Source organism: Dermochelys coriacea, chromosome 9, assembly GCF_009764565.3.
Source record: "Dermochelys coriacea isolate rDerCor1 chromosome 9, rDerCor1.pri.v4, whole genome shotgun sequence".
Classification (NCBI taxonomy): Eukaryota; Metazoa; Chordata; order Testudines; family Dermochelyidae; genus Dermochelys; species Dermochelys coriacea.
The window spans coordinates 85,600,709-85,617,171 of record NC_050076.1 but is presented as its reverse complement, the minus strand read 5'-3'; the positions used below and the strand labels follow the sequence as shown (position 1 = coordinate 85,617,171).

Below are 16,463 nucleotides of genomic sequence, written 5' to 3'. Positions count from 1 at the left end.
TGTGAACCCAAACATTACTGTAGATTTTTCAGTGCGAGGTACCTTTTGCAGATTGACTGGTAGATTGATAGAGAGTGAAGAATTGTTCTTGTTATCCTCTGAGGATAGGACAAGAAGCAATGGGATTAAATTGCAGCAAGGGAGGTTTAGGTTGGACATTAGGAAGAACTGACAGTTGAGCTCTGCAACAAATTGCCCAGGAAGACTGTGGTATTTTCATCACTGGAAGCTTTTAAGAACAGGTTAGACAAACAAACAATTGTCAGGAGTGGTTTAGTTGTTACTTAGTCCTACCTTGAGGGGACTGGACTAGATGACCTATTGAGGTCCCTTCAGGTCCTACATTTCTATGATTCTATGGTAGATTTTTTTAAGAGTTGGATCTCAAAGAAGCTGGGCAGTACTCAGGAGACAATGAAGTAAATTAGTAGATATTTTCTAGTGCAGGTAGTTACCCCCTTGCATATCAACTCATAATGGCTGCTTTAGCTGAGGCTACATATTTGAGGCATGCTTCTAACATGAGATCCCCAGGCACACTGATGGTTTTGTGAGGCATGTATACCTGCAGCAATGGATTATTCAAGATGTACACTTATAATTGCCCGTGTTTCTCAGCTTAGAACTGAGCCCTGGATTTATTTCCGTTTATTTCTTTGAAGCATTACAACCACCTGCTCTCCTTTTGCTGTCTCAGGAATCTGATATCCACATGAGCAAGGTCTTTTGAAGGTCTGCCTCGAGCAAATATGTGACTTGGAGATTTTAGAAAGAAATCCTAGCTTCCAAATCCTAGTCTTCAAATTAGTTTAAGTCTCTTCTGTGTGAAATATCATGTGATCACTTTCATCACATATTTTACTGGGGAGTAAATGCTCTAGTATTGAGATAGGATAAAATGAAATTCTGTCTATAATGAATTCATTAGTATGTTCCATTATAATTGTAAAATATAAATGTCCTGATTCAGCATTCATATATGCCTGTTTTAGGCCTTGATTTGGGAAAGTACTTAAGCATGCGCTTAAGTCCATCCCTGTTCAGAACAGCAGTTATGCATATTCTTAACTGTAAGTTTAAAGTTAGCAACATGCTTAAGTGCTGACCTATATTAGGGGGTGCTATCCTAAATTGGGGTCTTACAACAATATAATGTTGACTTCAGTGGAATTACTCTGATTTGCACTGGTGTAAAAGGAAGAGGAGAGGAGAAACTAACTAATTTTACTAAAGTAATTTTCAAAATTAGGTACCTGAAAGTTGAGATGCCCAACATCAGTGGCCACTTCCGAAAATTCTGACCTACATATATTTGTTAGTCTCTCTTCTCTGATCTCTTGTAGCAGGAAACCAGTGTCTTGTTACACCTCTGACTGAGCTCCCAGAAAATCCTCTTGATGGGTACACTATTGCCATCAATTAGCTGAAAATAATACATTATGCAGACACAGATTTAGTAGTATTCAACACAGCACTAAGTTAGAGTGATTCTGGATACAATTCTTTAGAGACTCATACTGATCACTGTGTTTAAGTTACCAGTCATTTTGTAGTGAAATTCTGTTTGTAGCAAAATGAAATACAGTAAAACTCCTGTCTTGCATTATGCATTTCAGTGGATTTCTACTCCTGTAAGGAAGCTCACTATTATAGGAAGCATCTCTGCTCTAATAGAGTTCCACTGTGCAACTCCCCTTGGAATACAGCAGTTACTACCTTGCAGACTGCAGGTTTTAAGTACAGTTTCTGAAGTGATGCTGAACACAGTTTATTCTAGGCTCTGATTGGCCCTAAACAGTGTCCATTATCAATTCAGCTGCATCTGTTGTCAGCAACAGGTATTTTTTGTGGCATGGACCAGGCTAAAGAGCATTTGCCGCTGCTCCATGCAGGAGAAGTAAGTCTCTGTGCAGATGTCCCTGCTGTGGAGTAAAACAGAGTTTGGCTCATCTTGCTGCATCATCTACCAAATGAAAATTAAGGTGTACCCTGCCCCAGCAGCCAGTGTCCCTTGCCACTACAGAGGATCAAGAGAGCATATCATTATTTCCAAGGTGAAGAAGTGGCTCTTTTGCTAGACAGCTCCTCTCTGCTATAATGAATCTCAACTCACCATGACGCATTTTTGTGTAAGTGGGTTCCCTTTATTCCTAAAATGCCCTTCATTCTAATTACGGATAATACCAAGCCACTGTCAGTGGGACGCTGCCGTTTCTTAAACTAACAAACATTAGAAATATATTTTTTCCCTGCTAAACAAAAAAGTCTCTGGTTAAAGCGGACAGTAAAGTATTGTGATTGTGTGTCTCCAACTGAAAGAACAATACAGAGAATTGTTTCTGTATTCCTTAGAAATCACTGCTCTATCATGGGAAGTATTTAATTATTTTAAAATCTAATCATTTCATTTCTCCTTTCTGGATGGCATTTTTATTATTTTTATTTTAAACGCATTTACTGCACTTCTCTCAGTCTGTGGGAAAGAGTTGGTTAGTGGCTGTATATAATCACTCTGCCAACTTCAGAGAGCTTAAGTGGACTGGAATCAATAGCATTTCAGTACTGTCATTCTGTTTGAAGTTTGCTTTGAGCAAACCTATGACATGCTTGAAGAGAGGCCATTTCCTCTTCCATTTATCACTCATTTGTCAGTGAGTGGGGATTATTGCTTTTCCACCTAAGTGTAAACTGGTTAACTTCTAGCAAGGTCCCGGAAATGCTGAGTTCAATAAATGTTTGACTTGGAGTCTGAAAATACAGTTAGAATACCTTGTGCTGCACTCTTATAGGATGAGGCGTGTGGGAGCCGGTTGCTGCACCTCCAGCCAGCAAGAACATATGCTGGGATCAGTAGCCAATGCTGGCTTGTGGTTCATGATGCTCCTGGTTGGGGGAGTAGTATAGCATGTGCCACAGCACATCCCCATTCCCGACAGCTTCCCATTAGGGATCTTGCCTTGACCAGCAGGATTTTTTTACTAAAGGGTGCACCAGATAGTATCTGTGCTTCCCACTGCACTGGCCAGAGAGAAGTCAATCAGACGCCCATCAGCATTAGATGCCAGAGCACTGAGCACCACAGTAATACCATAGACAGGAGAGAGAGAGAGAGAGAGACTTATTTACAATTACTGGCAGCTCAACTAGATGTTCATAATTTGGAGGTACAAGCAAACACGAGAGAGAGAGGGGTATACGTTTCCAGATATGTGCACACAAATCATTATCACATTCCAGACATTTTTTCTCAGTCAAGGAATAATCTTCTCAAAATATTTTAGTAGTGTACACTGTACATTAAATCTTTAGTAGCTCTTTACCCTGCTATTAAATCTTTTTAGATTTTACTTTTCATCAGGTTTTTATGTTTTATCTAGGAAAGTGGACTAGAAAAAGTGACATTAATTTTGTATGATATGGGTAAATAAGATTGTGGCTCCATTACTCAATTTAAGCACACCTAACTCTTCTGCCAGGTGGAGCCAGCAGCAACAAGGGCTGGGTTCAGTATCTAGGAGTTCCTTTTCACCAATACAACACAAAACTGGCTTGAGCCCTCACCCAGTGACCTGGGACAATTACATACCACCCCCCTGGGTGCAATACTTCCCCTCTCGCAAGCACAGAGTCTGAGTATAGCAAAAACTTTTAATAAAAGGAGGGAAGAAACTCAGCATTAATTTGGGAAAACACCACCACTAAACCATAATGGCTTCATAAACCATGAGCAAAAGACCCACCCTCAAGTAGGTTGGGTAGTGTCCTTTTCCTGTCAGGTTCTTAAGTCCAGCAACTCAAAGTCCCTTTAACGTGCTGGTCCCTTCTCTGCACCCCACTCGCAGTTGCTGTCCTTGCCCAGTGCAGCCCCAAAGTTCAGAGGTTCATCTGCAGAGTTCACCTTCCACCCTGGGTGGAAGGGCGGGAAGGAGGCACCTTACATGCTCTGCTGATTTGGGCACTCGCTTGCTGCCCTGCCGCTCATTGCTGCACCTCTCTGCAGGGCTCTGCTCTGGCCCTCTCCGCCAGCAACCCTGATGGCCACTCCTCTCTGCCAGCTGCCTGGCTGGCCACTCGACAAGATGTCTTAAGGGCCCACCACTCAACACAGCTCTCAGTGATTTCAGCTGTTAGTGGAGGAGCCTCACAGCTGGTGCACACTGGGCAGTCTCTTGCAATAGAAACACTGTCCCAAAATAGATCTAATACTTAGCTATAGGTAAAAAGAAAAGGAGTACTTGTGGCACCTTAGAGACTAACAAATTTATTAGAGCATAAGCTTTCGTGAGCTACAGCTCACTTCATCGGATGCATTCGATGAAGTGAGCTGTAGCTCACGAAAGCTTATGCTCTAATAAATTTGTTAGTCTCTAAGGTGCCACAAGTACTCCTTTTCTTTTTGCGAATACAGACTAACACGGCTGCTACTCTGAAACCTGTCATTAGCTATAGGTATCAGTGATTTCAGCTCTGCAGCATGTGACATGACCTTCAATTGAGTCTAAATTAGCTCTTTTATTATACTGTGGAGAGAAAGGGAGTCAAATGGTGTTCAGGATCCTTAAACAGGACCCACACCAACAGATACAAGTACCTGCCCCCACCCTCTCTTAACTCATTGGGTTTTGGAACCCATGTCCCCTGCCTAGCGAGTCCCTCAATCAGGGTATGCCAGGTACAGTTCTGGTGCCCTCATTTCACACAAGGATAACAACCCTTTATTACTCCTGCCCCAATAACAAGGAGACTGGGGATCTAACACAAGCCACAAGTGATCATTTGGGCAAGCAATCCTATCATGCTGAGCACCTAGGCAGGGTGGGTGTGCCCATGCAAATGAGATCAACTCCTGAAGTCCTTTTCCACAGCTCACCACTAGATGTCAGGAGAGAGCTCATTCAGACTCTGCTTACACACACTTTCCCAAATACTGCTCTATTTGCTCCTGATTCAACCCATTTACACTTCTGGCCAAGCAAGAAACTACCAAATTATTAGCATTTTTGTTTTCAATGGGACTTGTGTGCCTAAATCACTCACTTTTGAAAATCCCACCCTTAATTCATTTGCAACTTTCTGAATATTACATGCAAAGCCTTTCAATCAATGCCTGTTGTTGCAATAATTATTCAGTAGAGGGTAGCACTCCATCTATCATAGCTTGTTGTTGAGATCAATTTATTTATAAAATTACCAGCACCTTATTAATGTAGATAACTTTTTAAAGAAGTTAAAAGCTACAGTCTGAAGAATACTGCTGCTCTTCTAATCCATTTAAAATGCTGTTTCATGTAGTAAGATTAGCATGCATGTACACTGTGAAGTATTGAATAAAATAATTGTTACTGATCAAAGTCAGACTGAAGACAAGCAGAGTTGCTCTTATATAAATAAATTAGATCTCTTTCACAATGAAGCCTACATCATAAAGATTGTCAAAAACTGTAATTAATTATTTGATGTTAACTGTTGTTTTTTAAAAGAGGCAAACCAAGGAAGGGATAATGGAGAGTCACTCCAGGAAACTCTGTATCACTTTCTTCCTAGTCTCTACATGTCAACTGTTTATAAAAGTTGAGTCCCAAAACAAAGTTGGGTTCAATATATGAAAGTATGAACTCCCCTGCGGAATCATAAAGAGACTAGCTAGTTCTGAGGAAATTAGCATTGTTATGCTAGCACTCATTAACATTTAAGTATACAAACACTCATTTGCATATTTATTCATTCGTTAACTCATATTTGAGTCTTATGTGAGCTCTTCTCCACAGTTCGTGTTCTTAGTTTTCTTTCCAGCTCCAGAGGCAAACATGCTCATCAGTGGATTTTAAAAAAAAAACAGTAGATGCCACCCAAATTATTAAACTGCTACTCTTATTTCTAATCTGTGTGCTTTAGTAGTATCATATTGAATCTAAACTGCACATAATGGCAATGATGCCAGACAATAATGGTGGATTTTTGACTTGCCACAGATTGTCACTGAAGATATAATACTCATTTTCAAGAGAGTTTCATTGTTCTTTTTTCTTTCAGGAAGCATTGTGAGTGTTGGTGACCCTAAGAAGAAATATACACGATTTGAAAAAATTGGTCAAGGGTAAGTACTGTTCATAGAATCATAGAATATTAAGGTTGGAAGGGACCTCAGGAGGTCATCTAGTCCAACCCCTGCTCAAAGCAGGACCAATCCCCAACTAAATCATCCCATCCAGGGCTTTGTCAAGCTTGACCTTAAAAACATCAAAGGAAGGAGATTCCACCACCTCCCTAGGTAACCCATTCCAGTGCTTCACCAACCTCCTAGTGAAAAAGTTTTTTTCCTCATATCCAACCTAAACCACCCTCACTGCAACTTGAGACCATTACTCCTTGTTTTGTCAGAATATCAGGGTTGGAAGGGACCTCAGGAGGTCATCTAGTCCAACCCCCTGCTCAAAGCAGGACCAATCCCCAAATGGCCCCCTCAAGGATTGAACTCACAACCCTGGGTTTAGCAGGCCAATGTTCAAACCACTGAGCTATCCCTCCCCACTTTGGAATCTTGGATTCCATCCCAGACTGCAGTTGGAGTTATATGTATAAATGTGGGCCAAATACTTTGCTGGTGTTACCTCTTTGAAGTCAAGGGAGTTACATATACATTCAGAATATTTGTTTTGATTGTACTTATTCTCTCCACGTTGATCAGTATTTTCTTGCGGCCAAAAGGAGTCATCAAAGAAATTTTCATGATGGCTGGCTTGATTGCATAAGTTACTGGGACAAGGCAAAATTGTCATCCCTCAGATGTGTGGTGTGGTTCATCTGCCTTCATGGAAGAAGCTAATTTTGATATGACCAAGAATTACATAGGTCTACTAGAGAAACAAAAGTTTACCTTTACTTTATTGCATGAAAAATGCCATTTATCATTTTATTTGATGGGTGTTATTGTACAGCTCAAAATGACATTAGTCAAAAATCATTTAGTGGTTAAAGAGAGTATTTCACGAGTCAGATTTAAAATCATGTAATTTGAGAACAAAAGTCAGAGGCTAAATAACCCTTGTTTCCCAGCTTATGTAATGAAAAGTATGTATACAGAAATGCAATCCATTCTGATGCACAGAATCCTCAATAGCTGGCCATAAGATACAGCATTTGCTAGTAATGAGAAACATGGTGTCTTCAAAGTGTTAGGCGTTTACTCAGAATGGAATCCCATGTATGCTTTATCAGACTGGTAAGAACAAGGTAATTTTGAAATTGTGTGGTGTGTGACATGCATTTTAAATACTAATGCTGACTACATATAGGGTCTGATTCTTTTCTCCATCACTGCCAGTTATGTAACATTGTAATTCCATTATTTTCAGTGGAGTTACTCCAGATTTACATCATGTAAGAGCAAAATTGGGCCTTCAGGTTACCAGCAATAATTATTACTGAATTAAGGGTACTGAGATTAGCAGGTATCTTTGCGCATTGTATATATTATTGGATTTGAATTTTCTGTAACTTCTGGTTGACTTGGAACTGGTATATGCACAACAAGAAGAGACCATGTCTTTTCAAGCTCACATTGCTTTTTCTTTTAGGTTTTATAATAAAAAGACTCTGGTTTGAAAGGGCAGTTATGGGAAGATGATTTCAAATAACGTCAGCTTTCATTACTTTCGTTTACCTTATATCACTTAAAATAGATAAAACTACATCTTCATTCTGATTGTACAATGTCAAATGTGCTAGTTAGAGTTAAACGAGAAATGAAACATAATATGACCCATAGTATAACAAAGCCACAGTCCACCTTACAGGGTGCTTTGAATGGGTTTAGGTAGGAACTTTTTGATCATCTTAAGTCCCAATATGAGTATTTTCTAATGTCCATAAATACACATTTTAGAATGTAAATCTTGTAAACAGGGTCAAACCGCATGTATGCAAGTATTGAGAAATTAGGCTCTTCTTTAACTTCTTGAGTTCTTAATTCGATACACTTGTGTCTTCCTGTACTTATAGTGGTGTCTCTTTCTGGTATTGTTTTCCTGGAAATTCTCTGACCTGTGCAATCACAAATCTAATCACTTGTAGATTAAGCATGAGGCGTATTCTCACCAGAGCTGGGCATTACAAAGTTGAAATAATTGCAGTCCTCTGATGGGATAAAAACACTAATATAATGTGTTACTGCAAGTTATTTACCATAGCCACAAAATATTATTTACAGAAGAATTAAAGTCTTTGCATTTCTGATAACCATCATGAAATCTTATGGGAAACCATAAAATTTTTTTGCTGGGGTTATACATTAAACAATGTTTTATCATTGTAGAAGCAAATATCTTTCCAGGAGTTTAGAAGCAGGTAAAGCTTTAGTAGCCATTCTTCTAACAATCTTCTTACTTTGGGCTTCTAGAATTGGAGCATTATGTCTTACTCACTTTTACTCAAAACTTTACAGAAAATCTAAATGTAATATGCTGTACTCCAGTGTATTAGATAGCAATTTTATCAAAGAAATGAAGAGGCTGTTTCTTTAGTTGGGATTATGTGAATTTGGGGACGGAGGGAGGAGGGGAGAGAGAGACACACACACACACACACACCATGACCTTGCCTCAAAGCAGAAAGTTTTGCTGAAAACAGCAAGCAGTGGACACAAGGGAGGTCTATGTATCTATAGAAACAAACTCACTTTTCTCTGCATTTCTTTTTTCTGTCCAGACACTAGAGAACAATGTTAAGACTGTAGCAAACGCATTCTTCCTTTAAGAGGTCACTTTACCCTAGAACTATAGATAGTGCTAGAGTGCAGTCGTTGTCAGGGAACTGCAAGGCACATAAATACTGCTATTACCAAAATAACTTATTTTGATGGCAAACATTTTGTTTCAAAATATGGATGTGCAAAGAAGTTTCGATAAAATAAGAACTGTCTGGAATTATTGCCCAAAATTCAACTTGAAATAGACCAGAACCATTTTGAGCCCTTGTGAACTTCATATATATATATATATATAAGCCTCCCCAAAACACCCCAACAACCCATCTTACACAATGTTAAAGTGGTAAAGTCAAGCTCTTAAAAGTTAGGAAATGACACAATTAAGGTTGCTTGTGCATTTGTATTATGATAGTATTTAATTAAATGATCTCACACTTCTTTCACACAACTTCCCCTGCCTCATTCAATGTCAGGAGAACAGCAAAAGGCACCCTGGACACTAGGGTAACCTGCTTTCTCCCACCAAATTTCAAGTCCTTACTCCCAAACATGGACTTGCTAGAGCTTCTCAATGAAACAGTTGTAGGAAGTTTTTAACAGGCAAAACAACAGTCTTGGAAATGACTGAACTTTCAAAAACAAATTTTTATCTGAAGCTTTAAAAAAAAAAAGTAGCCTGAGACCAACACCCCACATGGAAAATTTCAGCCCAACTGGTTGAAGTTTGGCAAAGTTACGAGTACCTGAAAACAGGAAACATGGTCTTATAATGGAAAATGTTGGGCAGCCTTAACTATCAGCATGACTATCAACTCTCTGCCTAGTACTATGTATCATGATGACTTTAAACTTCAAACCTGCAAGTAGGAAAATAGTGAGAGAAGCTATTCTTACTGGATTTCTTAGTCACTTAAAAGTGAGATGTATAGTATCTTTCACAACAAAGAATTCCTGTTTGATTTTGTGACCACAGAATTTTGGATTAGCATCTGAATCATTGCAGGCTTCCCTGAAAGAAGCTTTTTTGAGACACTCCCATCTTTTTTTAAAATGTGAAAAATATATAATGACTCAGATTAAGGACTTACATTAAAATGCAGAGCAGTGTTTGCATTTAAAGAAAAGACGTACAAGAACAACCCCTTTGGTTTTATGATGACAGGACATAAGTTTAATCTTATAGCCAAGATGAAAATATATATTGACTGCTGTGATGGCAAAGCTTCATTCCACATATTTCACGAGTCTGGCAAAGGGAATTGTAAATGCTCCTTTACCTTGCACTGAATACAGATCCCAAAAGAGAGCTGAAGCACGTGGGAAGTGAAGTCTGTTCTGAGGATGCTATATACTCAGGCTTTGCTTTTCAAGTGAGACAAGGAGTTGATGTGCTTATTTACAGGATGGGACATAATAAATGAGATGATGTGGCCATCACTCTGTTTATGTATTTAGTTAATGTTAATGAAGATGACACAGCTTATTGAGTTGATTTCCTGGCATTTATTACAAATAATCAGTTAATATGATATTGAAGATAGTAATAGAATAGGAAATGAGTGGCTAGATCTTTCAGTGGCTGTTAATAAGGAAACTGGAGACTAGAGGGGAAGACATGGTTCCCTGGCAGACTGCAGCTGAAGAGGAGCTTTTGATTTAAGGAAAAGTGAATTGGGTGGGCAATCACTCAGCGCTGCTCCATATGGTTAGCAAACAGCGTACTTTAGTCAGCAGAGTCACACTCGGAAATAGGTGAGCTTCAGAGCTGAATCTCTTTTTTGGTATTTGTTCTTGGTTTAGATTTGAGGACATTTCAGGATACCTAGGAAACGTAGGTTATGGCTGCGTGATAGAGAAGGCTACACTGGCTCAAATCAGTTTCTGGTTCCTTCTAACATAAAGATATTTTATGGTTTCTGTGATTTAGTTTCTTGGTTCATCTTCATCACTTCTACTTCACCAGGATACTGAAACAGATCCAATTCCAGATCCCACTAACGGCCTAACTTTGTTAAAACTAAGATGATACAATGTATTTTAAAAGTTAGATACTGAACAGAAATTATAACCGCTTGGAAGAAAAAGTCCCTAATATAAAATTATAACAGCAATGCAGCTTTACAGCTTTATTTAAAATATTCATATCTATCTAAATTCTTACTAGATAGCCTTGAGCCTACAAAAAAAAAGCATCCGAATTTAAATAGCTGTTTTAAATAAGCCCTAACAGCAATGAGCTAAGGAGGTACAGTTCAGTATTAACAGCCCTGAATAAACTGTTGGATTTTTATGAAAACAAATTGGATTAATCTCCACAATTAGTCTTAGAAAAATGCATTTGTATTTATATTAAAAGAATGCATAGCATGCCAAATGCTAACATTGTTTCCAATATAGGCACTCAGTCTATGGTGCACAAAAGAGTGAGTCTGCCAAATTAAAATGCTATGGAAATATTTCAGCTTCCAGGTGAACAGAACTAACATGCAGGTCTTGTAACACTGGGCAACACTAACTGGTTTCAATTTAAATTAGCTGGTTTTCATTCAGAGTGTGTAAATGTTCCAGCTTTCCTTCCCAAAATTTCCATCCTGGTCCATCCATTTCTGCAGTCAAGCAGGAAAGGCTCTCTAGATGATCACAGTTTGAGAACCAATGCTTTAATTCAGGTGTTAGCCTCCAGTAGTGTTAACAAATGTTACCATGGTCCCTCGACATTTAAATCCATTAGGTGGTTTACTCTGTGTATTACCTCTTTCCAATTCTAGTCATCCACAACACTGTAGGGAAAGAATCTTTCTTAATCAGGAACAGATGGCAAAAAAACAGACTGTCTAGTCTGCATATGCCGATCAGTGTGTCACTTTATTTTCCAGTGGCTCTATGACAGACTCCAGATCTGCTTTGAAAATGAAACTTGAATATAAGGGCGATGAAGGATTCAAGTGTCTGACACCCTAAAATAGGAAGCTGCTGAGTGACTTGACGTGCATAGGAATCTGGGGCTTCTTGTTTATTTATTTGTATTCTGTTTTAGGAGTCTAGGACTTCTCACCTTGCAGAATTTTACAAATAAAATTAACATAGTCTCTAAGTGCGTGTATACAATTAAAAATCACATAGTGCAATATAGCAAGTTAACTTAGGGTCAGCCCAAGGCCTAAGCAAATTTCTGCCTCAAAAAGAACTTCAGGCTTCCTAAATCATCCATCCATGTTGTGAAGATCAGCAAACTCTGGCTCTGAGGAAAACATTTAAAATATAAGGTCAGCCGTGCAATGTTGAAAAACCAAACGAGAGGTCATAGAAGGTAAGCAGTTGGGCAGAAAATAGGGTGTTGAGAATAGGAAATCCATTTAGCAGTGCTTCAGCCAAGAAGTGAGAAAAAAACGTAAGTAGCTCAACTCAACCACATTTGAATCTCTCTTAGATGTTTTTCATCAATGTTAAGATAAACTTTTAGGAAAATTGAGATATTTTCAAGGGTTGCTTGGTGCTTTAAGACTAAAGAAACCAAACAGTGGCTCTGCAGAAAGCCTACAAGCAAATGCACTGTAGGCTGTAATCTTTGGGTTGTAAACTAACAGCTTCTCAGGTGCTGATAATCCTCAGTTTGTGACTGTCTTCTTCCTGGAAGACCTACAAAGGGAATCCTTTTCCCTCATTTTTGCCTGCTTTCTTATCCTCCACTGCCAGCGTCCCCAGAGTGCTCCTAGGAAAGGAGCAGAGGGCATAGCTCCCTCTGAAGCCCATGAAGTATACCCCTAAATTATCTGGAGAGCTGGTTGAGGAAATGTATCTTATTTCCTGCAGTAACAAAACAGAAGAAAATGAACATTTTTCATTTTTTGTCACAATTTGGATGCAAAATTTTTGGGGTTTTCGAAAAAAACAGCAGCAGCAAAACCCTGAACATTTTTTGATTTTTCATTTTTCCACAAAAAAGCCAAAAAAAATCAATAAAAAGCATTTTTCATAGAAAAAATTTGCTTTTATTTTGGCCAGGTCTAGTCACAACAAATGACTCAGGGTGCTCCTTTCTCTCAGGTGCTGAACTTGGGTTTTTATCTTGCATCCTTTGCATGGTGTGGTGGCTTGTTGTACAAAGCTAAATACTGTGCTGGCTGAATAAATGTATTTTGTAAACATCTTAGGCAGAGATATGGTGTACATATTTAACATTGGTCAAAGGCACTGTACTCACTTCTTGGCTGCTGTTTTTTTCTAGGGCATCGGGTACTGTTTATACAGCAATAGACATTGCCACAGGACAAGAGGTGAGTGCTAATATTAAATCCAGATTTTTACGTAATTCTTCAATATTTTCTCTTGTATCATGAATATTATGTCACTCATTCACATATAGCTTAACATTAAGGTATCGGTTACTTTGATTTGCTATTGACTTAAAAAGAACCAGAATTTCACCCTTAGTATGGCCAGTTGTTAAGTGGACTATTTTCCCTACCTACTCTTTCCTCAAACCAGTTCTCACATCCTCTTAAATTTTATCAGTCCCAACCTAGCAACCTAGACTATTATGGCATTCCGGGTTGTATTATGGTATAGAGAGAAATCTGTAAAGACATCCCAGATAGCACTTATTGCTGGTTTACACACAGTTTTTATTACTGATTTAACTATACTGATTTAGAAATTGATATAGGTAAATCTGTGTGATCTTATAGTGTGGAAGCAGTTATACCAGTATATTGGTATTTATATCAAAAGAGCTTATATCCATAAATTTAATACAACAACCTTTTGTCAGATTAGCTGATGGATGTTTCCGTCACTTCATTCCAATTTATCTTAATCATTGATTCAATTATAGTAATAACACTTAACACTTTTCTACAGCACTTTGCATCTTCAAAGTGCATTGCAAATATTAAAGACAGAGCATTATTAAGCCACAATTTTATATTTTAGTGACATTGAAGTTGGTTGACCCAGACCATTAAAAACAAGAAAACTCAAAATTAAAGGTAAAGATCTGTCCTTAAAACATCCATTTATGCTTAGGTCATGTCTCACAGTACAAGACACTATACACTGATCTAAGTGTGACCTTACAATAGCTGGTCACAGTGCGGGGAATGGAGAATGAATGAGGTCTTGAATTAAGAATGTCCTGACTTTGAACTTCCCAAGTTTTGCTACTTTTAATTGTCATATTCATGTTCATTTATTTTTTTTTCAAACCAAAGTTTTTGAAATTATATAATATCCTGTATAAAGGTCAACATTTGCAAGATTACGTGACTAAAGTGAGACCCCTAAAGCTATATTTAGACATCCAAATAACAATGGCATGATTTTCAGATGTGCTGACCACCAAAGCTCCCAATGACTTCTCTCAGGATCAGACACAAACACATTAAACTGACTGTGTGAATAGTATACAGTAATGGGATTTTTATAAGGGTTCCTGTACCCTTTAGAATGGTTTAGAATAGTTAATGTCTACCATGAAAATACATGTATAGGCCCCAATCCTGCAAACGTTTACACACATGCTTAATTTAATCACAGAAATAATCCCACTGACTGACTGCTCATGTATTTAAAGTTAAGCACATGTATAAGTGCTTGGAACATTGGGACCTTACCCAGTTCTTGGGGGAGGGGGTCTATCTGAGGCGCCTTGTTTGGATGCCTCACAGTTCCTGCTCACCTGCATTCCAGGGAAGTGATTTCTTAACCAGGTCCAAAGAGGTCAACACAGAGCTGGAGTAGTGGCCATGAAGGGGCTGCTTGTCTCATGTCAGATAGGCTAGATTTCATTCATTCCCCATTCAAACCCTTTGTTTTTTTGAGATGGAGTGAATTTCATCTCCAGTGCATATTATAGATGGGACAGATAATACCCCATTGTATAATGGTTGCTTGACATTTCCTGTTATAAGACCCTGTTTTCCGTTGCCAGAGATCTGCTGCAGGCCACATTATTTTTGAAATTTTTTAGCCAAAATGGTTCAACTATCTCTTAGAATGAGGCTATTGAAAACTACATTATTTTGTCCATGTTTAAAAATTCTGGCAACATTTTGCTTTGAGACTCTCTAGTGTTTCCATGCTTTGGAGCAGGGACTTGAAATTTGGCCTTTCTCTCAGGGATGTGCCTTTTGCATCCCATTTGATAGTCTGCTCAAATTTGGCAGTGTTATAAGCATTTGAAAAATCACTACGTGTGCTCAGTAGAGATATCTTAGATTTTTAGCAGTTAAATTCCCCCAAATTCTGGGCATGCTCCAGCTGGGGGTTGAGTAGCACTTTCCTTGAAGTTGCTGCTGGGGACTGGGCCTCAGGAATCAGAGCAGGGAGATGATTACCTCTCCCACACCCCGACTGCTGGGTCCAGGCAGTGTGGAGGAGGAAGCTGCCTGATTCAAATGTGGAGGGGACAAGAGTCAGACCTGGGATGAGGGTTAGGAGTAGATTCAGACAAGGAGGGTGGTAGACGGGGAGGAAAAGGGGAACCAGGGAGTAGGGGTTGGGGGGAAACTGGGACTGGCTGGGCAAAGAGTGTGAGACTGGGAGCTGGGTTGAGGAAGACTGGGACTGGCTGTGCAAGGAGACTGAGACTGGAAACCAGTGTGCAGAGGGAGAACTGGAACCAGCTGTGCAAGAAGAGTGCAACAAAGAGTTGGGGATGAGAGGGAGGTTGAGTGAAGAGTCCAGGGAGGAAGACAACGAGGAGGGAGAACATAAGTATGGGAGAGGCGGGAGGGTGATGGAAAGGCGGGGTGGGAGGGAAGGAGACAGATTGGATGAGAAGCCAGGTTGGGGGGAACTGGTATTGGCTGGGTAAGGAGACAGGGGACAAGGAACTAGAGGGGACTGGAAATATCTGGGCAAGGAGACTGGGAACAGAGGGGAGGATGAATACAGGGATTGGAATGGAGAATCTAGATGGGGAGACTAGGACAGGTTGGTCAAGGAGAGTGGGACTGGGATAAAAAGCCTGATAAATGGAGACTGGGACTGGCTAGGTGAAGAGAATGAAACTGGGATGAGCAACCAGGGTGGGGAAGAAGAGACAGGCCTGCGGAAGGGCTGGTTGCAGGGTACATTGCAAAAGAAGTCCAACTTGGGGTGGATATGGGCAGAAGGGTCTTCAGTCTGGGATGGAACCCAAGATTCCAAGGGGGGGAGGGATAGCTCAGTGGTTTGAGCATTGGCCTGCTAAACCCAGGCTTGTGAGTTCAATCCTTGAAGGGGCCATTTAGGGATCTGGGGAATTGGGGATTGGCCCTGCTTTGAGCAGGGGGTTGGACTAGATGATCTCCTGAGGTCCTTTCCAACCCTGATATTCTATGATTTGCCTCTCACCATTCCTCTGCTATTTGCAAACATCTGTGAAACCCACTGGCAAAGTGTCTCATTCCCTTCTAAAATTGGTCCACATAGAGGATGACAATCTAATTTTTCTATCAGCTACTTCATCAGCTCAAGTGGCAGAGATCTGTGTGGTGGATCTAGAGGTTCTAACTCTGGTGATGACTCACGTTGGTGCCAGTATGATGCTACTTGATGGAATATCTGGGGGGTGGAAGTTACAGGGTTGTTGTTTTTTTTTTTACAAACCTAGAAAATTGCATGCAAGACTTCATTAAAAGAATATTATTTGGGTTGCCAAGTCAAGCACTCAAGATAGGAAATGCCAGAATTAAGTAGGTCTCTTCTGCCTTAATAATGTTCCTTTATTGTCGCTTCTTGTATGAAATTGATGTATGCATTTTATATAATTTAT

At 39.5% G+C, this 16,463-nt stretch overlaps 1 protein-coding gene across 4 annotated transcripts in view; it reads left to right on the top strand.

Moving 5' to 3' along the window:
• The window catches only part of PAK3 (p21 (RAC1) activated kinase 3), a 194,212-nt gene that overhangs the window by 159,991 nt on the left and 17,758 nt on the right, over window positions 1-16,463 (top strand). For all 4 annotated transcript variants that reach the window (XM_038416869.2, XM_043492156.1, XM_038416873.2 and 1 more), the window contains 2 exons: window positions 6,034-6,097; window positions 12,936-12,984. In XM_038416869.2, the coding sequence (XP_038272797.1) occupies window positions 6,034-6,097; window positions 12,936-12,984 (113 nt within the window). The remainder of the gene's footprint in view (window positions 1-6,033; window positions 6,098-12,935; window positions 12,985-16,463) is intronic.